This window comes from Lepidochelys olivacea (assembly GCF_965140295.1).
Source record: "Lepidochelys olivacea isolate rLepOli2 genome assembly, chromosome: 3".
In the NCBI taxonomy this organism is placed as follows: Eukaryota; Metazoa; Chordata; order Testudines; family Cheloniidae; genus Lepidochelys; species Lepidochelys olivacea.
In genome coordinates this window covers 171,735,378-171,758,711 of record NC_140413.1, presented here as the reverse complement: position 1 = coordinate 171,758,711, position 23,334 = coordinate 171,735,378, and the positions used below count along the sequence as shown (strand labels likewise).

At 43.1% G+C, this 23,334-nt stretch overlaps 1 protein-coding gene across 1 annotated transcript in view; it reads right to left on the bottom strand.

Moving 5' to 3' along the window:
• Positions 1-23,334, bottom strand: part of MTA3 (metastasis associated 1 family member 3) — a 195,623-nt gene that overhangs the window by 76,138 nt on the left and 96,151 nt on the right. Inside the window, exon 8 of the mRNA XM_084624202.1 lies at positions 1,678-1,777. Coding sequence (XP_084480328.1) covers positions 1,678-1,777 — 100 coding nt within the window. The remainder of the gene's footprint in view (positions 1-1,677; positions 1,778-23,334) is intronic.

Below are 23,334 nucleotides of genomic sequence, written 5' to 3'. Positions count from 1 at the left end.
CGTTGTATTAATGAAAACATTTATTTGCAATGTACTGCCATTGAAATGTCCATGTTATCAAAGCCAATTTATTAAACATTCCTTTAAAAAGTAGCTGTTTTGTCTGTTATCTAGACAAGAAGATAGAAAAGAACTGGCTGCCAAAGTAGTCAAACACACTATTAGTATGGCTTAGTATATATACAGTGCTTTTCATCTGCAAAGCATTAGACAAGCATTAATGAATTAATCCTCACAACACACCTCTGTGCTGGGTAGATTAAGAAGTCTTACTTTACTAGCAAAATAGGAAGAAAAATCATGTAAAGGGCAATGGTACAGAACAGCAAGATGTTCACCAAAGACTTAAGGCTGATGGCTCCACCTCCACAATGTATCATCTCTGAAAGCCTCTCTCCTTACTGGTTTCAGAGTAACAGCCGTGTTAGTCTGTCTTCGCAAAAAGAAAAGGAGTACTTGTGGCATCTTAGAGACTAACCAATTTATTTGAGCATAAGCTTTCGTGCGCTACAGCTCACTTCGTGTAGCGCACGAAAGCTTATGCTCAAATAAATTGGTTAGTCTCTAAGGTGCCACAAGTACTCCTTTTCTCTCCTTACCATAGTCCACAGGAATAATTTAAAGGTACATATAAGTGTGTGTGTGTGTGTGTGTGTGATGAGTATATCTATCCACCTACATATATCCATCAACAAACATCCATATAGCTAAACAGATTTCCTTTTCCAAAATTCTCTCAATTAGAGCATTTAAATTGATCGATCACTTCCATGCCCACTTCCTACAGTATTTGGGGAAATGAGGACACCTGGAGAGGTAGCTTGGAGCTGTGTTCCACAGTCTCAAAACGTGGGAGGCTCTGGATACAGCAGGAAAGGGGTGCATACTGGCATGGTGCTAGAGAATGACGGATTATGAAGTCTGGGGACAAAAGGCACTGAGAGTCAGAGGAGGAGCAGGAACTGGCAAAAAGCATGCTGGGTAGGGGCTCTAAATGAGATGGGATAATAATAAGTGCCTAAAGAATGCCTTAGCTGTTATAGCCATAATTTTTATTTTTTAAGGGAGTCAATATTTTGGAAATATAAATGTTTTAGGGGTGCTACATAGACTCTATTGAAACACACATTCAAACTTAACCTTTTTAAACAAAAATTTAATAATAGTATCAAGTGAAACACTCACCTCAATTATTTTTCTGTAAGCAAGAGGCAATATGGTTAAAAAAAAACAACACTCTTTATGTCTCAAGGGTTTTGGTGACCTAATTAGCCTAAAGCTGTTTTTTCCTCTCTCACTGCTTTTGGTTTGTACAAGGTGATAAAAACACAGCTTGATTTTTACCAATTCTCATTCATATTTATCAGACACAAACACTGATTTGATTTTAAAAAATAACTGGATAGTTCAAATCTACAAATAACAAATGTGGTAAGAATGTAATTTTAGGGTCTCATCCTACTCTCATTGAAGTCAATCTGCACTGTACTACTAACTTCAATGTGAGCAACAGCAGAGTCTTAGTAAACTCATGCAGATACTGTACATAATTATTTAATATAACAGCTATATTGTGACCACTTATCTGCTGGAAAGCAGACCTGAAGCAACATGGTTTGCTGAATTCCTACCATCTGCAAAACAGTACAATTATAGCATTTTTAGCAAACCTCTTACCAGTGTGATGTCTCGAGAAGCAGCAGCTGCACTCATGTGTAAACTAGGTTGCCTGACAGAACTACTACAGTCCAAAGCTCGAGCAAATGTGCCAACCGCACTGGGAGAGGAGGGGGGAGAAAAAGAAAAAAGATGGATAAATTAAATTCACACATTTATCTTATTAAAAGATGATTTATCAGCACATAAACATCACTGTAGCGCTGACATTACAATTTTAAACATTTTTCAGACTTAATAATGAAAGACAGCAACTATTAAAAAGTTATGATTTCTGTTTCAAACAATAGTGTACCAAGTACAAAAACAATTCACCATTTTAATCGTATGAGAACTGAAGATAATCTTGTTTAATCAGACAAAATCCTCAATTGTTCCAATGTGCTGATGTCTCATTATTGTCAACTCAAGGGCTCTGGTTAGCTTGGAGTTTAATTAGCTTTTTTTTTAAAAAAAAAAAAGTAACTGTAAACAGCACTTGACTAGCAAGCAAATATCAGAAGATGAAATGTCACAGTGCTACTCAGATAGTTTTACAGTCATCTCACAGGTTAGATGCAAAAGAAAATTATTAACAGTTCATCCACTTTAGTAATATGTGCTTAATGTTTCCATTACATAGGCAACAAGGGGCCCATCAACTTGCAACCACCTAAAATCTGTATTTTCCACCCATGATTTTAGGTAATAAGCTGAATGCCCCTCTTAGCAGGCCTGGCTAACGGAAGCTTTCAGCATTGTTCACATGGACAGATTTTAAGCATCATGCATGACAGTGCACGACCGGGTAAAGGTTAAGTGCCTGTGATACTCCAGAAGAAATCCTGAGCACAAGTGTCAAGAACTGGTAACATCACAATAAGAGGGTATGGGGCACCAATGAAAGAGGGTAGGGTTAAGGTTGCAGGCCAGGGTGGTGTGTTCTGTAACTTTGTATTTTCTGTTTTTACAGATTTAAGTATAATACATTTGATACTCCAACAGGGTATGAGGCTCTTAATCTACATTAATGGTGCTGAGCAGTAAATTTCCCTTGTTTTTTGAGGAAGATGTGGTGACAAGGAGAGCATGACAGGGTCACCTGAGAGGGTAGAAAGGAAGGTTTCTTTTAACTCGTCACTGCCACTCAGCTAACAGCTCTGCCCTCATCCTCAGCCCTCCATGCCCCTGAAAGGGTGGGAAGCGCCATGAGCAGGAAAGAAGATGGTAAAGAATGGGTTGCAATAATCACATCTACCACCGTTCAGGTTATACCAGGATTTTCCATTTCAGTAACTGTGAAAAAGTTCTACACAAGTCTTTTGGGCAGCGTGGATAAAAAACAATTATTTAAATTTGATATTTTAATGTTATTTAAATTATAGTAAGTTTTGCTTTTTAAAAATAAACCTGTTTAAAATGAAATCTGAATTTAATGCAAAATATGGGAAAGCTTAGAGTTAATATCTCTTAAAACATTTAAATAATAAATAAATATGCTGAATTCACAAGCCTCTATCAAAAACTTGGGAGTTAAAAGCTACTTCTCTATATAAAAAAAGAAACAGGGGAAAACATCTGGCTTTTGAGGTCAAGCTTTATAAATAGGTCATGCAGTGTAATAATGGCTTGATCCTGTGGGGGACTTACGGGCTGTTCAACTCGGTGCAAGATATTGGCAAAGTCATCACATGTACTGGAACCCAGTCTCTGATCCAGGAGACATCATCATCATGTATCTCATCAGGACATCCACTAAGCCCAGCTTGGTCATGTCATACTCCTAATTTCATTGCTTCTCCTGACCTGGGCTCCGATTGGCTCAGTTCTCAAAATTATGAATATTTATGACTCCACCCATCATGGAAACTTACTCTCCAGCTCATGGAAAAACACTGATCTGCCCAGTAACTACCTGCCCTTGCTTCTGGATGGGTCTGGGCACTTCAAGTAAATGGCCTTGATCTTCTCCTTCCCCATGTACACAGATACAAAGAGAAATCCATTAATTTCTCAACTACCTACTTCTCTATCTCTAAACAAAACAAAACACTGCAGTGCAAAAGGCATGTGGGTTACACGAGAAGAAGTCTTGGATAGTTAGTTCTATTTTTCTGGGGGTCAGATTGGGGAATTAAACAACAAGGGAGAACGAGCAGAGTGTGCAACTGGAAACAAGCAACACTGGTGTGAAAGCAGGAAGCTGTGGGAAGAACGGACAACACTATTCAGAGTGCAGCCTCTAGAATCTTAGAATATCAGGGTTGGAAGGGACCTCAGGAGGTCACCTAGTCCAACCCCCTGCTCAAGGCAGGGCCAATACTCAACTAAAATTATCCCAGCCAGGGCTTTGTCAAGCCTGACCTTAAAAACTTCTAAGCAAGGAGATGCCACCACCTCCCTAGGTAACGCATTCCAGTGCTTCACCACCCTCCTATTGAAAAAGTTTTTCCTAATATCCAACCTAAACCTCCCACACTGCAACTGGAGACCATTACTCCTTGTTCTATCATCTACTACCACTGAGAACAGCCTAGATCCATCCTCTTTGGAACCCCCTTTCAGGTAGTTGAAAGCAACTATCAAATCCCCCCGTCATTCTTCTCTTCTGCAGACTAAAGCATCCCAGTTCCCTCAGCCTCTCCTCATAAGTCATGTGTTCCAGACCCCTAATCATTTTTGTTGCCCTTCACTGGATACCTTCCAATTTTTCCACATTCTTCTTGTAGTGTGGGACCCAAAACTGGACACAGTACTCCAGATGAGGCCTCACCAATGTCGAAGAGAGAGGTGAACGATAACGTCGCTCAATCTGCTGGCAATGCCCCTACTTATACAGCCCAAAATGCCGTTAGCCTTCTTGACAAGAAGGGCCCACTTGACTCATATCCAGCTTCTTGTCCACTGTAACCCTTAGGTCCTTTTCTGCAGAACTGCCACTTCGCCAGTCGGTCCCCACCCTGTAGCAGTGCACGAGATTCTTCCATCCTAAGTGCAGGACTCTGCACTTGTCCTTGTTGAACCACATCTGATTTCTTTTGGCCCAATCCTCTAATTGGTCTAGGTTCCTCTGTTATCCTATCCCTACCCTCCAGCGTATTCACCACTCCTCCCAGTTTCGTGTCATCCGCAAACTTGCTGAGGGTGCAATCCACGCCATCCTCCAGATCATTAATGAAGATTTGAACAAAACCAGCCCCAGGACCGACCCTTGGAGCACTCCACTTGATACCAGCTGCCAACTAGACATGGAGCCATTGATCACTACCCTTTGAGCCCGACGATCTAGCCAGCTTTCTATCCACCTTATAGTCCATTCATCCACCCCATACTTCTTTAACTTGCTGGCAAGAATACCGTGGGAGACCGTATCAAAAACTTTGCTAAAGTCAAGGAATAACACATCTACTGCTTTCCCCTCATCCACAGAGCCAGTTATCTCATCATAGAGGGCAATTAGATTAGTCAGGAATGACTTGCCCTTGGAGAATCCATGCTGACTATTCCAGATCACTTTCCTCTCCTCTAAGTGCTTCAAAATTGATCCCTTGAGAACCTGCTCCATGATTTTTCCAGGGACTGAGGTGAGGCTGACTGGCCTGTAGTTCCTCGGATCCTCCTCCTTCCCTTTTTTAAAGATGGGCACTACATTAGCCTTTTTTCACTCATCCGGGACCTCCCCCGATCGCCATGACTTTTCAAAGATAATGGCCAATGGCTCTGCAATCACATCCACCAGCTCCTTTAGCACCCTCGGATTCAGCACATCTGGCCCCATGGACTTGTGCTCGTCCAGCTTTTCTAAATAGTCCCGAACCACTTCTTTCTCCACAGAGGGCTGGTCACCTCCTCCCCATGCTGTGCTGCCCAGTGCAGTAGTCTGGGAGCTGACCTTGTTTGTGAAGACAGAGGCAAAAAAAGCAATGAGTACATTAGCTTTTTCCACATCCTCTGTCACTAGGTTGCCTCCCTCATTCAGTAAGGGGCCCACGCTTTCCTTGACTTTCTTCTTGTTGTTAACATACCTGAAGAAACCCTTCTCGTTACTCTCAACATCTCTTGCTAGCTACAACTCCAAGTGTGATTTGGCCTTCCTGATTTCACTCCTGCATGCCTGAGCAATATTTTTATACTCCTCCCTGGTCATTTGGCCAATCTTCCACTTCTTGTAAGCTTCTTTTTTGTGTTTAAGATCAGCAAGGATTTCACTGTTAAGCCAAGCTGGTCGCCTGCCATATTTACTATTCTTTCTACACATCGGGATGGTTTGTTCCTGCAACCTCAATAAGGATTCTTTAAAATACAGCCAGCTCTCCTGGACTCCTTTCCCCTTCATGTTATTCTTCCAGAGGATCCTGCCCATCAGTTCCCTGAGGGAGTCAAAGTCAGCTTTTCTGAAGTCCAGGGTACGTATTCTGCTGCTCTCCTTTCTTCCTTGTGTCAGGATCCCAAACTCGACCATCTCATGGTCACTGCCTCCCAGGTTCCCATCCACTTTTGCTTCTCCTACTAATTCTTCCCAGTTTGTGAGCATCAGGGGAAGAAGAGCTCTGCCCCTAATTGGTTCCTCCAGCTCTTGCACCAGGAAATTGTCCCCTACACTTTCCAAAAAGTTCCTGGATTGTCTGTGCACCGCTGTCTTGCTCTCCCAGCAGCTATCAGGGTGATTGAAGTCTCTCATGAGAACCAGGGCCTGTGATCTAGTAACTTCCGTTAGTTCCTGGAAGAAAGCCTCATCCACCTCATCCCCTTGGTCTGGTGGTCTATAGCAGACTCCCACCACGACATCACCCTTTTTACTCACACTTCTAAACTTAATCCAGAGACTGAGGTTTTTCTGCAGTTTCATACCTGTACTCTGAGCAGTCATACTGCTCTTACATACAGTGCAACGCCCCCACGTTTTCTGCCCTGCCTGTCCTTCCTGAACAGTTTATATCCATCCATGACAGTACTCCAGTCATGTGAGTTATCCCACCAAAACTCTGCTATTCCAATCGCACCATAATTCCTTGACTGTGCCAGGACTTCCAGTTCTCCCTGCTTGTTTCCCCTCTAGTGTTGACTTCAACATCTGGGAACTGGACCAAAAAAACCTGCCATGGCTGCAGGCTGTAAATAAGATCCTATTTGGGAATATTCCTGTAACTCTCGATAAAAAAGGAACACATGCCAAATGTAAACAGTACAGAAAAGAAATATAGGACCTGATTGTCAGAATGAAACATTAAGAAAAATGCTCTTCAGAAAGCAATGTCTTTGAAGATGATGATGAGGAGGAGGACATGTCTGAACAATCTTGTTCAACTGGTTAGTAAACTTATTTTTGCACCATCCTGGTGCACTGCCTACCACATCTTACTATGCTAGGAAATAACTTAGATTATTGTCAGAAATTTGGGGTTTGGGTGGATTACTTACCTATGAACTGCAAAATATTTGTGTTCAAAATATAACTGGTATGCTAGTTTGTTGTGGGAGTGTGGCGGGTTTTGTACCTCCCGGCTTCTACGCCGGTTCTACAACCTCCCTGGTAGTCAGGGCTGTATGGCCCAATGGCCAGAGTCCCTCTAAATCTTCTTCCCCTGGTGGGATAGCACGGCCTAGCAGCTGGAGTCTCTATAGTCCACTCCTAAAGCAGTGTGGCCTGAGGGCCAGAATCCCTTTAAGTCCTCTTCCCCTCGTAGGATAGTGCGGCCCAGTGGCCGGAGTTCATCTATCTCCTTTGAGGTAAGGGAGGGGTCGGTGAACTATGTCATCCGAAAAAGAGGGGGGAGGGTTAGAGACCCCCTGTAGGGGAGCCCAGGCCCACCCATCTTCACTGGGCTCCAACCCAGGGCCCGGTCACTGATAGCGTGATCCGCCCCAGGTCGGCGGGGAATCCTACCGCAACACGCTGCCCTCAGAGTGGTGGGAGATACCACTCCCTTCCCTCTCCTGGGTCACTTCCTATCAGTTCTCCAAACATAACAGTCCCTGTGGCACCAGGGTCTTCAGGTTACTCAGCCCCTGGGACTCCCTGGGGTTCCCACAGCTGCCAGTCTCTGGTCCCACTTCCTGGCCCCTCAGCTCCCTCCTGTACGAGTCGCCACCGCTCCTGGGCTGGAGCTTCTGCTAGGTGTCCTCCTTCCTCAGCCGCCAGCTCTGACAGAGCAGGTCTGCAGGCTTTTATACTCGACTCTGTTGGAGCATGCCCAGCAGAGCCTCAGGGGCGTGGCTTCCTCTGCCAGCAGGGAAGGGTTGACCCTCTCATTCCCTGTGCAGGGCCAGTCCGCCCCATCACAGGGAGTATTTATCAATTACTGCTGGACCTCTGAAATTGATTATACTAATCAATGAAAAACTAACATCCTAGGTGAAGATTTCCTGGTTTAAAATTAAGCTTTTATTAGGCATTATGAATTTTAACATTGAAAAAATGTGGGGGCTTTTTTCAAGCTGTTTGGTATGTTGCTAGAGATAAGGCTTTAAAAAGATTGAGAATCTTTATGGTTTATTATTTTCCCTATAAAACCATTCAAGGTGAAGTAGCCTGTTAACAGCCCTGTAGTCATAGGACAAAAAGGGGGATTAGTGGTTAGACTGTTGTAATAAGCCATAAATCCAGGGTCTTTATTACAACCATGATTTTTAGTGTCGATCAAAGTTATGAATTTAAGCTCCTAGTAGGGATGTAAATATCATTTTAAAAATTAACCGTTTAAAGGAAATATTTTTATCATTTAAACAGTTAACTGATTAAAGGGCTGGCCGGCCAGGGGGCACGTCTGGGGCCGGGACTGCTCCGGCTGGCGTGGGGCCGCTGGGGTGGGAAACTGGCCGGCCGGCGCAGGACTGCTGGGGCCGGCCGGCCTAGGGGTTAACGGTTAAGGTGGGTTCACTGGTAAGACTAATGCTTATTGGTTAACCAGTTAACATTTTACATCCGTAGCTCTTAGGCTCATCTTTTGGATGTGTTGAGCAGGCTTCCTTTGAAGAGAACTGATAGATCAGATATAAAGTATCACTTCACCTTGAATGGTCCCTTACAATATGTGCTAACTACTTAAGCTAAACTATCTTGTATTTAGCTGTGACACTCCGAGTACCTTTCACAGACCTGAGGAAGAGATCCATGTAGCTGTAGACCTTGTCTCTCTCACCAACAGAAGTTAGTCCAATAAAAGATATTACCTCACCCACCTTGTGTCTCTACACAAGGCAGTAAATGACCTGTATCATTTTTTTCCATCATCCAATAAAACCATGGATGAGTTCATAATCAAGACCAGCAAAGTCCAGCAATACTCCATAGATGAAATGATTGCTCAGTTCATTTATGCAACAAATTCTCCTTTTGCCTTGTTTAGAACAAAATATTTCATTGAATTAGTTCAATTATTAAAACCAGACTACATTCCACCCAGCAGAAGAGACATTACTGGATACACAATGATTTCCTTCTCATACAAACAACAGGCAAAAAACACTGAAGGGAAAAAACCGTTAATCAGAGTCTTGATGGGTGGAGCAATGTACACAATAATACGTACTTGTGTGACGACAGAAGATACGGCTGTCTATCTCACAGAAACAGATACATCAGGAAATGCCCAAATAACAGAATTCTTAAAATTAGAAGCAGTAAAAGCTATAACAAACTGTGAACCAAAATTCAAGCATCAAATGCGTTGCTTTGTCACAGACAATTCTGCAAACGTAACAAAGATGAGAAGAAATTTACAAGATGACAATGAAGGCAACCTGAATCTTTAACATATATAGTGCTCCTCTGATGCATCTTTTAGGCAAAGACTTAAGTACAATTCCAAGAACAAAGGAAAACGTTGAAATTGCAAAATATTTTCATTACACCCACTTTGCTTCAAATTCACAGATGAGAGCAAGAGGATCCAAACTAATTCTCCCCCAAGATGTATGATGGAATTCAGTGGTTGACTGTTTTGATTTATTTATTAACTGCCCTACTCTGATGAGAATTTGTGAGGAAAATCATGACAAAATAGACGCATCTATCTCAGCTAAAGTAGTCAACATCAGACTAAAGAGAAATGTAGAAGATATGCTGAATATACTATAACTAGGGCTGTGGATTAATCAGTTAACTAAACAAAAAAAAAACACAAAAAAATTAATTGCAATTAATCACAGATTTAATCACACTGTTAAACAGAATACCAATTGAAATTGATTAAATATTTTGGATGTTTTTCTATATTTTCATATATATTGTATTCTGTGTTATAATTGAAATCAAAGTATATTTTTATTACAAATATTTGCACTGTAAAAATGATAAAAGTATTTTTCAATTCACCTCATACAAGTATCGTACTGCAATCTCTTTGTCGTGAAAGTGCAACTTACAAATGTAGATTTGTTACATAACTACACTCAAAATCAAAACAATGTAGGCTCTGAAGTTTTACAAGTCCACTCAGTCCTACTTCTTGTTCAGCCAATCGCGAAGACAAACAAGCTTGTTTACATTTACAGGAGATAATGCTGCCCTCTTCTTATTTACAATGTCACCAGAAAGTGAGAACAGGCATTTGCATGGCACTTTTGTAGTGCATTGTAAGGTATTTACATAGCAGATATGCTAAACATTCATGTGCCCCTTCATGCTTCGGCTACCATTCCAGAGGACATGCTTCCAAGCTGATTACACTTGTTAAAAAAAATAATGCGTTAATTAAATTTGTGACTGAACTCCTTGGGGGAGAATTGTATGTCCCTTCCTCTGTTTTACTTGCATTCTACCATAATGCAGAGACATGTCAATGAGACCATGAAGAAAGAAATACCCAAGAACAAAGTTAAATTGCAGACAAAGAATCAAATGAGATCAAGCACTTACTCCACCTTACTTTCTTGCCAATATTCTCAACTCAAAGTACCAGGCTAGATGCCGAACACTTGAAGAGGCTGCTGCAATGACAATCTAATAATCATGCATCAAACATGCCAACCATAATAAATTTCAGGGCTGGAGGTGAACTATTCAAGCAGCACGTTTGCTGATGATGTTTTAAGGAAAGTCACACTACTGAATAGTGTCATTTTAACACTTTCTAAAGGGATTACTGCATATTTGGATTTTGTCTGCAAAGCTTGATTATAGGGGGGCATAGCACAACTATAGACAAGGTTGAGACTAGCGAACGGTTTAACAGCTTATTGTTCTAACTGCTATAAAATCCACATGCTTAGGTGGATTCTCTTGAAAGTTGTTCTGGCTCATGGAGATCTGGAGTAGGGTTAGTAGTAAAAAATTGAATTTGTTTGAGCAAGAGGTTCTAAGATACAACTCTGCACCCCTCCCCTTTAAAAAAAACACATCAACATTTTAAGGTTTTTATTACTATTTTGGGGGGCACACATGGGGCTCAAATTAATCCTCCCCAAACTGATAACAACTGCTTGGGATTGACCTCAGCTGGTGTCTGGTATCCACTGCCCCTTTGGGTAAACTCTAAATCTACTATTTGTCAGATTCTACTTCAGAAATATTATCAAGGAAAATAGCATTAATTAAATAAAGGGAAGATGAAAGACTCTAGTAAGCATTTAGTATAAGGGTAATGTAATCATGCTATATGCTTCTCGGGTTCCTGAACAATGGGACTGAATGGGATCAAAGAAAAGTAAATAGTTGTCACTCATCAATGTCAGCACATTCAAAGGGTTTGTTAAGCATCAGGAAACATATCCATAATAATGGACCCTGTTCTTTGGATTCGTTTTCAGTGCCAGAACACTGTTGTCAGTCAAAACAATAATTTATCATGAAAAATAAACAAAGAAAACAAATTTCAGCCTTCTATATTAATTCATCCAGTCTGTACAAAAGAAGGGATCATACCTATTGACTTCACCTGAGTGATATAGTTTCTGTGAAAAGGGGATCTGAAGGAATGTCACAGTAGAAAAAATTTGGTCACATAGCCAACAGTCATAGCAAACTTAAATGATATCCCCCTCTCAAACAACTACACAGAAAAATCAAAACCATGCACAAACTACCATAAACATTTAAAACGATTCTCTAACTCAAAAGCATGGTGGATTGGTTTAAATCAAGACAAGTTAAAAATCAGCAATTCTAATCAACTTTTCTATGTGCACTTCAGTTGTTTTCTAAAGAAAGGTAGCTGATATAACCATTAAAAACACCTTTTGTAACTATTGTTCTTCGAGATGTCCATTCCATGCGAGGAGTGTGCGCACCGTGTGCACAGTTGCCGGAGATTTTTCCCTCTGTGGTGTCTGTAGGTCTGGCTCTAGCGCCTCTGGAGCCACACGCATATGCTCTGGTATAAGAGGCACTGCCAGCTCCTTCTTGCCGGTGGGTAAGAGTGGTAGAAAGGTGGGTCATGGAATGGACATGAGCAACAAACCTTGAAGAACAACAGTTACAAAAGATTAGTAACTGTTTTTTCTTCTTCGAATGCTTGCTCATGTCCATTCCATGTTAGGTGACTTGTTAGAGGGCTTTCCCTTCACCTTCTCCCCCGGTTCTTGTCACGCAGAAGACCAGAAGCCGAAGCGCAGGCAACATCATGTTTATTGGGGTTAGTTTCCAGCAAGCACGTATACCATGACTCTGATGCTGCAGAGCCTTGTTTCCCAGTGTACCGTCCCCTCCTCCTCAGCAAGCATAATTATACCTGAAATGCACACCCACAGTCCCACCCCTTACAACTTATGGTCATGTTCAGTTTTGGGGATCATGAGTCTGGGGTCTTCATCCCACCTCTTTTGTATTCCATGGGAGGGGTAAGGAGTGAGGTTGTGCTACGGTTAGGGGTAGCCATTTCTCTGGCCTTTTAGTGTTTTACCTTCGCGCCCCCCCCCCCCCCCCGACTGGTTGCTTGACCTTGTCTTGAGATAGGAGTTGAGGCAGTCTTCAAGTGAGTGCTCATATATTACACTCCCACCATGCCCACTAACATTTTAACTGCTCTTATCTGTTCCCATTATACTAACAAACCCATCTGGCTAGGCAGAAGCAACATACACAGTGGCTTTGTCTTTTGTTTACTCATATTAGTAAGGACCCATTTGTTCACACATATTAGTAAGACTATATGTGTATCAAAAAAACAAAAAACAAAAACAAAAACCAAACAGGCAAGCAAAACTCAGAGTACTGTCTCAGGTGAAGATACAGGCCTGAATCCTACATTGACACTAGCACTCCTAACACGACTCACAAGCAGTACCTCCAGAGGTGGGCTTGAAGTTCATGGACGTGCTAACTGCAATACCGCTCTCCTGGAACAGGCATCATCACAGGCCTGTTAGGTGACGGAATAGTGGGACGTGAAGGTATGAACCGATGACCATGTTGCAGCTCTGCAGAGGTCTTAGATTGGTACCTGCAAGAGGAATGCTGCTGCTGAAGCCTAGGCTGCTCACTCCATGAGAGTCACAACGGCCAGAGGTGAAATTTTTTGCCTGCTCAAAGCAAGCTCAGATACAGGCAGTTATGCAGGACAAGATTCTTTGGGATGACACATCCCATCCTTTCTGCTACTGTTACAGAGCTTGCAGAAGGGCTTAGTTCTCTCAGTATAGAAGGCGAGGGCTCGCCTAACATCCAATGTAGGAAACAGATAGTCCTCAGCAGTCTTGTGAGGTTTTGGAAAGACGACAGGAAGAAAAATGTCCGAGTTGTTGTGGTGTCACATGTACAGCTAGAGATTTTTCCTTCAATGGTATCCGTAGGACCGGCTCTAGCACCCTCTGGAGCCGGCCCCGCACCCTCTCAGTTCCTTCTTACCGCCTGTGATGGTTGCCTGGAATAATCCTTCTTGCTCTTGCAAGGCTTCTTTCCCAGTGGTTTTGACTTTACTGTCATATATTGTATAGTTAGTGCAGTTACTGTATATAATTCTGTGTTAGTAGTTGTCCCTGTTGTCAAGGAACATTTGCCCCAGCGGTATTGCGACACCACCTTTGCTAGGAAGGCCAGTTGGGGGCACAGCTGGACCTTGTCCTTGAAGAACATGGTATAAAGGGGTTCTGACATCAGGGCTTTAATCTCAGAGACCCTTCTGGCTGAGGTGATCGCCACCAGGAAGGCGACCTTCCAAGAGAGAAGCAATATGGGGCACAATGCTAACAGCTTGAAGGGAGGCCCCATGAGCCTTGACAGGACCAGGTTTAAGTTCCATGGGGGATTGGATCATGAACCTGAGGGTAGAATTTTTCCAGTCCCTTGAGAAACCTGACTGTCATCTCATGGGAGAACACTGATCTACCATGCACTGAAGAGTGGAAGGCTGAGATGGCTGCCAAGCGAACCTTAAGAGATGAGAAAGCTAGACCTTGATACATTAGGTAGAGCAGATAGTCCAAGATAGACTGCAGAGAAGATCTGGATGGAGAAATTCTCCTTTCAGGGCCCAAGAAGTGAAATGTTTCCACTTTGCCAAGATGGTAGCCCTGGTGGAAGGCTTTCTGCTACCTAATAAGAATTGTCGAACCTGTTCCAAGCATGCCTACTCTTTAGCGTTCAGCCACACAACAATCCCGTCCCTCTCAATGCCATCAGGTGCAAGGAGGTGAGATTTGGATGAAGCAACTGTCCATAGTCTTATGAAACCAAATCCAGGAGGAGTGGGAGCATGAGTGGAGCTGCCATGAGAGGTTCAGAAGCATACCAAGCCAATGCTGGCGTGGTCACACAGGAGCTATCAGGATAACCTCTGCCTTGTCCTGTTTGATTTTTGGGAGGATCTTGTGAACCAAGGGGATAGGTGGGAAGGTATATACTAAGCGGTATGTCCATGGGAGCAGGAAGGTATTGGAGAGGGAGTCCATGCTGCAAACGGAACGGATAGCATTTCCTGTCCTGTCTGGTGGTGAACAGGTTTAACCCGGGGAGGAGCCCACTTCTGGAAGATGACACTGACAACCACCAGGTGAAGAAACCACTCATGGTGAGAGGAAAAGGATCTGATGAAGCAATCCACCAGTGCGTTTCGGGCCCTCGGGAGATGAGACACCTCAAGGTGAAGACATGTTTCATGCAGAAGTCCCACAGCCAGAGGGCCTTCTGGTACAAGGCTGAAGATCGAGCCCCTCCTTGATGCTTGATATAAAACATTGATGCAGTGCTGTCCCTCAAGACCTGCATCATTTTGCCTGAGATGTGGGGAAGGAACACCTGGCAAGCCAAGAGCATCGCCCTAAGTTCCCTGACATTTACATGCAGGAAGAGTCCTTCCTGAGACAAGAGGCCCTGAGTCCTGAGACTGTTGAGATGGGCTCCCCACTCCAGGTCTGAGGCATCCAAGGGTAAGGTTACCGATTAATGAGGAGCAGAAAAAGGTACCCCTTTCATTACGGACCCTGGGTCTATCCACCAGGTCAGTGAAGCGAGGACCAGAGGCAGAATCATGAGCATCGAGTCCAAGTGGTGTCTGCTTGGGGAGTAGACTGATGCTAGCCACATCTGTGAGGGTCTGAGGAGTACGCTTGCATACTGCAACACATAGGTACATGCCACCATGTGACCCAACACTGAGGCACAACCGAGCAGTCATTAGTGGGTGGGTTGTGACCTTGGAGATCAGGTCAAACATGGCTTGCAATTTGGCCTCCGGTAAGTAGGCCTTGGCCTGGGGCAAGTCGAGCACTGCATCTATGAACTATTCTCTGAACCAGGACCAGAGTTGACTTATGCTCACTCATCAATAGACTCAGTACCTGAAAGTTAGCCTTAACTGTACTAATCCTGTGCTAGACCTGAGCCGGCGAGCAACCTTTGATCAGCCAGTCATCAAGGTATGGGTAGACTTGCATACCTCAACGTCTGAGGAAGGCTGCTGCCACCGTCATACACTTCGGGAAGACCTATGGGGATTCCAACAGGCCATAGGGAGGCATGGTGAATTGGCAGAGGCATTGCCCCACTACAAACCTGAGAAATCTCCTGTGACTGTGGAAGATGGAGATATGGAAATACACATCCTTTAAATAGAGGCTGGTGTACCAGCCTCCTGGAAACACGGAGAGAATTAGGGAGGCCAGGGAGACCATGCAGAACCTTGGTTTCTTGAGATATTTGTTGAGGCAATGCGGGTCCAGGATGGGCTGTAGACCTTCTCCCTTGGCCTTTGGGATTAGGGAATAATCGGAAGTCTCAAGGAACCTCCTTTATGGCCCCCACACAGATGAGGGATTGCACCTCCTGGAAGAGAAGTTGCTTGTGAGAAGGGTCCCTGAAGGGGTACGAAGGCGGGGTGGATGAAAATTGGAGGGTGTAATTGACTGTTATAGTACTGAGTACTCAACAGTCTGTTATATATGACCATCCTGGGCTGAAGGATGACAGGCAGTCCAAAAGCAAAAGGTGGGATAGATCTGGCAACGAGACTGGTGTACTGTCCTCGGGCATACCTTCCAAAGTCCTGCCTGGCCCCACTGGGATATCTATGCAAGTCTGACTGGGAGGCTGAGGCAGAAGGGAGGAGTTGGCATCACTTATAACCCTTCCCTTTTCCTTTGTAGGGCTCCTGCCTCAGAGGTGCTATGAACCTGTGTGAGGCTGCTGAGGCCAAAATGCTTCCTGAAGGCAGGAGGCGTGTAAAGGCCCAAGAAATGAAGGGCAGCCTTTGAATCCTTGAGGCCACGAAGCTTAGAGTCTATCTGTTCAGAGAACAGGGAGGTACCTCAAAGGGAAGGTCCTGGGTGGACTGCTGCACTTTGTACAGGAGGCCCGATTACTGGAGCCACAAACAGCACCTCAGGGTGATCGCTGATGCCACAGTCCTGGCTGCTGAGTCAGCTGCATCCAGAGCCGCCTGGAGGGAGGTCCTGGCCATTGCCTGACCTCCTTTAGGATGTCCGTGAACTTCTGCCTTGGCTCCTGCAGCAGGGAATCCTTAAATTTGGACAATAAGTCCCACAGGTTAAAATTGTACCTCCACAGTACAGCCTGCTGGTTGGAGATATGTTACTGGAGCCTGTCCATTGAATAAGCCTTGCATCTGAACAGGTCCACTCTCTTGGCCTCTTTATTTTTAGGGGTGGCACTCAACTGCCCCATCTGTCCCGCTCATTCGCCACCAACGTTACCAGGGACCCCGAAGAGAGTGATGCAAGTAAAGGTACTCAAACTCACTGGTTGGGACATAATACTTCTTCTCAGTCCTATCTGAGATGGGGGGGGGGGGGAGAGAGAGAGAGAAGAAAATCTGCTATAGTACCCTGACAGTCCCATCACTGCTTTGTTAATGGGCAGGGCCATTCTGGAGGAAGTCACCACAGCCAGGATGTCAATTAGGCTGTGCGCAGACTCCTTGACTTCCAGTCCCAAGTTCATGGTGACCCCTTTTCAGGAGCTCTTGGTGGGCCATGAAGTCATCTGGCGGGAGCAGAGTACGAGGGCCTGCAACTGCCTCATCCGGGGATGACAAGGGCTGCCTCCTCTTCCTCCACCTGCACCACGTCCATTGGGGCCATTTCTTGGGCATTGGCACCAGGGTCAATACTGGAGTCAGGGTCTGGTGCCAGATGGGACAAAACAGTGACTCACCTCTCGGATGGCACCAAGTATGAGCTGTGAGAAGGAAGGCCCAGTACCAGGGCAAACCCACATGGGTTTCAATACCGTCACTGCATTGGCCGGGGGGCCGGTACTGAAGTCCGGTGTGTAGGCTGGGTACCAGTAGGTCTTTGGAGTCCAAAGGAAAAATCATTCGCTCCACCTAAGAGGATTCTTCCCTTGAAGACCATGGCTGCACAGAACTCACTTGAGGAACCAGGGACCGGCGACAGGCCGGAGATTGCTATATCGGGACCATAGAGGACTTGTCCCGCACAGTGCTGCTGTTGAGCTCCCCACCCCTTGTTTCCTTCTATCCCTGGCTGCCTTGGCTGGCAGTGGGCAGTGAGGGATCAGCAGGATCAAGAGGGACATCAGATCCTTTGCCACCTGGAAAGCCTCCACTGTTGAAGGGGTCCACAGGTGTCTGCAGTCCACAGCCACTCCCAGGAGTTGGAGGCAGGTTCCAGATCGGACTCGGTACTCTAGGCAGAGTTTCCAGAGCCAACAGTGGCTCTGGGGAGGACGAGTGTTCCGGCACAGGTCTCACTACGCTGGTCATTCCCTGCTTGTCCCTCTTCTGCACCAAAGAGCGCCATCTCTCTGTGCTCTTATTCTTATGCTTTTTCCTCAGCACCGGGGGTGGAGAATGGTGCTGTGAAGAGTACAGTGCTCATGGAGCATTTTGCACTGAAGCTGAAGTGCTCAGCACCAATTCGGAGTGGCTCAGCTTCAAGACTGATCTAAGGGCTGCTTCCATGAGTAAGGCCTTTAGACAAATGTCCCTGTCATTTTGAGTGTGTTGTCTAAAGCCTCTGCAGATCTGACACTTCTCTTTAATCTGAGTTTCCCCGAGGCACTTTAGACAACTAGAGTGTGGGTTACTCCCTGGCATCAGCTTGCCATGGGAGGTAAATGGCTTGAAGCTGGGGACTGGGGCATGCCCAGCCCCTGGGGGCAAATGTCCCTCTGACAGGGACAACTATTAACACTACTATGTACACTAACACAGAATTATATACAGTAACTGCGCTAACTATACAATATACGACAGAAAAGTCCAAACCACTGGGAAAGAAGCCTTGCAAAAGCAAGAAGGATCACTCCAGGCAACCATCACAGGCAGTAAGGAGGAACTGAGAGGGTGCGAGACTGGCTCCAGAGGGTGCTAGAGCCAGTCCTATGGATATCACTGAGGGAAAAATCTCCATCAACTGTCCACGCAACCCCCCCCCCCCCACACACACACACCCACCCCTAGTACGGAATGGACATGAGCAAGCACTCGAAGAAGAACATGTTGATTTACAACTAAATAGAGCCTTTACACCAGATCTGATACATCTTTTTGCTACCTAGGAGGGTAACTTATAACTATATACGTTTATTTAAGCAATTATATAGCTTAATATTTCAGATTCTTATTAATTGTACATTTTTAATATGTTAGAAAATGATGAATGATACAGTGCTTATTTATTACATAATTAACTTTTTGTTCATGATTTGTGTCCAGCTAGGTTAGAATGGTAACTGGAATTTAAAACACACAAAATGTATAACTTATTTTTATGAAACAAAATACCATTAAATATTTTGAATTCACAAACTTCTCTTATCAAATCAATGTTTCATATTTACAACTAAGCTAATTATCAAAGGAACTGAGAGATTAAGTGTAGTCAGTGAACTGAACGGAGTATTTCAGGTTAGCTTGGGAAAATTTGCAAATATGCCAAATGAAAGTGATTGGAACTAAAGTTCCTACATGCCTGAGTCTCTTGAAAATGAGACAGTCTTCTAGGTTACTTAGGCGGTCCTTCAGATTTTTAAACTGATGCCTTCCTCCTCATTTTTAGTCATAGACCGGAAGAGAACAGATTAGTTTTCCTGCTTTTTCAACTCCCAGTCAGTCAGTCTCTCAGCTTTGAAAAAATATTCTCTCTGTGCTTGCAGAAGAGGCTACTGCGGTCAAAAACTGGTATAGCACTTTACCAAACTCCAGTTCCAAGTGCTTCGCTAATGACTTCTGATGGTTCAGTGGTGTCATTTAATTTTTATATTTTCCATTTAAAAAATGCAGACATGGTGAACATAAAATTCATAAATGTTCACTTATGAGTTTGCTTGTACTTTTCTACAATATGACCAAAAAGTGCACTTAACACCTTAAAAATTTGAAATCAAATCTATAACATGCCACCAACCAACATGACTCAATCTCTTTACCTTGCTGTAAGAGAAATAAAAAATAAGATACAAAATTGGTGGTAGTGTTAGATGCTGCCAAAATTCATTTTGGAATTCACCATTGGCCTACATATGCATTAACCGTGGCGTCACATATGTAAAACAAGAAGAAAATGTATGTTTTTACTTGAATACTAGGGCTACAGTAAATACCCAGGGAGTGTAGAAGCAGTGTTGCTCGTTAAGTATGTAGCACTCTATCTTTTCATCAGTACTGAATTAATACAACACCCAGGTGTTATAGAGCACTGCAGAAGCTATCTTCCAGGTCTGGGACACCTACATTTGTTTAAGTTCTTACTTTTCTTTAAAGTAATGGGGACAGCCCAAGTATCCATGACAAATTCCAATTGTGGTGTTCACACTCCACCTAATTTTCCCTTGTAGTTTCAACTGTATGCACATTCTTCATTTTCTACTCTAAATTATTTTGTAATGTTGCAACTAACATGAACCTAAAGATAGCAGTATTCCAATGGTAGGCAGAGTAATTCAGGTACTGTCTTCATTCAGAACACAACCTATTAAATAGCCTGAATACCTCTGGGCAAACAAATGGTGCACTGTGATAATACCATATCCCTGCACTGACTTGCAGTGTTATATAATGGTTTCCCCGTGCTCTAGGCTTGGGTTTCAAATGCTCTCCTCACTGTTCTGCCAATGAAGTCAGAACAAGTACATCCCTAATTAACATGCTTTTTTAAAATAATGGTGTCTTGTCTCACAGACACTCCATTTAATCTGGTAACTTCAAGGGAACTATAAATGTAGCATTTAACAGCACTATGCCTAATACAAAATATCAAAACAATAAAGAAACTGAAAGAAAAATATACACGAAGCCACATTAGTGAAAACCAATAAAGCAGGTTAGCTGTTCAGAGTAATTAAAATGTACTGTGATTTTAGATTAAAAAATAGGGTAACTGCCCCTGACTGGATAACATATAATAGCGGTACCCTCCCTCTGCCCAAAAAGGGAGGCGTGTGGGGGGTAATTCTTTATACAAATACCATACTTTGCTGAATAGGTATGAGAGCTTTCTGTGCTGGACCAAAGGATCAGGAATACTTTAATTAGGTTTTTCTTGCTTTGTTTATTTGATGTATTCTGAATTGAGAAGGTATTCTCTAGGACACTTAAAAAAAGATTGCAGCAGAAGGACAAGAAACAGTTTAAGATAATATGGTGTCACAGTCTAGGATTTAGGCATGTTTCTGCTATTCAAAAGATTTTATTTTGTTTGATAAAGCGAGGGGAAACTCAGCAAAACTTAATATCCATAGCTAGAGAAGGGTTATTCACAGCACTGCAGGGATTGAAAAGTTTTCTTTCTGATTATTAATCCAGGACTAGTTCTTAGAAGAATCAGTCCGCCAAAATATTTCTAGCATGGTCAGGTCATGAAATATTGGACCTTAAAATGTAAGTGTCATCAAATAATTTATGAACTTAATATTCATTATTTAATATTCACTATGCATTACTTCCTAATCATTTCACAAAACTAAAAATAATACAGTCAACTTAAAAATAGACAGTTTAAAAAAATAAAGTTAATTTCAAATACATTTATTATCTGGATTAATGTAGCGCATAGCAGCCCGAGTCATGAACCAGGACCCCACTGTGCAAAGGACAAAAAGATGGTCCCTGCCTCAGAGAGCTTACAATCTAAGTATAAGGTAAGAGAAGACAAGTGCATAGAGACAGGGGAGTACAAGCAAAACAGGGAGACAACATTGCTCAGCATGACAGGCAGTGGTTTCAGCACCCCAGCAGCCTGTTTGTGCAAGGGACAGCATGTGATAAAGCATGAAGGTGCTTGTTTGAAAATCTGTCAAAGGGGTGACGGAGACTGGTATTGTTGGCCAATCAGAGGCAGGAGTTGACATCTTGATAGTGAATGAGAGATATGTAGGGAGAGGATATGCACACCATGAAATGCCTTGAAAGTGAAGACAAGTAGCTTATATTTGATGCCATACAGAAGGATGAGCCAGTGGAGAGATGCAAAGAGAGAAGTCACATAGCCAAAGCAAAGGGCTAAGAATATGATCTTTGCGGCAGAAATTATGAATGGATGTGAGTAAGGCAAGACTGCATTTGTCAAGGCCAGAGAAAGAGATACTACAGTAACTGAGACATGAGATGAGGAGAGCCTGAATGATCGTTTTAGCCGTGTGGATAAACAGGAAAGGCCGTATCTTAGATATGTTATGAAGAAAAAATCAGTAAGATTTAGACAAAGATGGACCAACTTTTATTGGACCAACTTCTGTTTGTGAGAGAGACGAGCTTTTGAGCCACACAGAGCTCTTCTTTCAGTCTGGGTTCACAGTCAGTTTTTTTCCAGAAGCAATCAGTGTAATGATCAAGAGTGCGGTTTTGTCCATTCGATGGTGTCCAGTCAGATGATTCTTTTTTCTTATGATTGTCAGTAGGGATGTGGTAATTGTGAGTGGTGATGTCGTTGTTGTGAAAGAATTCTTTGAGGTGGAGATGGTGGAAAAATTCTGCTTCTCAACGTTAGTATGGTATCAGGAGTTCAGTCCCTTAGAGCAGTGGGTTTCAAACTTCTTTTCTCATGACCCAGTTGAAGAAAATTTGATGCCTGTGACCCAACATAATTTTATCTTTTGACTACAGTTCTCATAAAATCATAATATTGCAATACATTCCAGCTTAACCCACTTTACATAACTAAACACCAGACAAAGCCATTTACTTTTAAACAAAAACACTACAAAGGCGATGAGGTTGAGTTTCACTTAATTAATTTGACTGGTGGGCCTGTTTGTTCCTCATGATCTCATTCAAGTCAGGATCACAGGATGGAAGGGCTACCCGCATATCAGGTTCACTGTTCAGTAGGGTTCTTTTGTTTTTAATCTTGTTATAGTTGAAAAGCCCACTTCACACATGTAGGTTATTGTGAGTGAAAGGCAGCAACAAGAGCACACTTACTTTACTTAGCAGTGGATATTCTTTGGAAACACTGATCCAAAATTATGACAAGTTTATGGACTTGTGCCGTGTTTTCAGAGTGTTATCACAGGTGAGATGCAGCAGTTCATTCTCTTGCTCAGGCATCAGTTTTAACTCCATTGTTGCCTCAGGGTTTTCTAAAGCAAATGGATCTTTCACCCAGTGTTTTTTATTCAAATATTCAAACTTGTTTATTGGGAAATAGCGACTAAGAGAGACAGACAGAACGAACAGTGAGATGTAACTGTATGATAGTTTTCATTTCATTCACTTTTTCCTCACTGGGTGTTACTCTCCTCAGTGTGTTGTAACAGTGCTGGGAACATGTAGTAGCTAGGCCCATTACTTTTCAGATGTGCTTGCCATAGTGCCAATGACTTTTAAATTACTTGTATCTTTTCACAATATTGAAACAAATCATTGCATCTTCTTTGTAACTTCAAGTTTAGTTCATTTAAAACTGAGAAAACGTCAGCAAGGTATGACAACTTTATTAACCAACTGGCACTGACAAAGTTGCCACGTTAGACTCTTTCACCAAAAAAACATGAATCTCATTCTTGAGTTCATACACCCTGGTAAGCACTCTGCCCTGCAACAGCCACCTTGCTTCAACGTGAAACAGTAAATGCATGTGTTCCGCTCCCATGTCTGAGAATAGTGCTTCTAAAAGCCTGCTGTTAAGTGAGCTCCCTTTAATGAAGCTTACGATTTTGACTGCTTTCTTCAGTACTGCCATAAGATCAGGAGGAATACCCCTAGACGCCAAAGCTTCACGGTGAGTGAAACAATTGTGATTCCAAACAATGTCATTACCAGCTGCCTCAGATTTTTTTCACAACTACACTGTTCTTTCCGGTCATATTTGCTGAACTGTCAC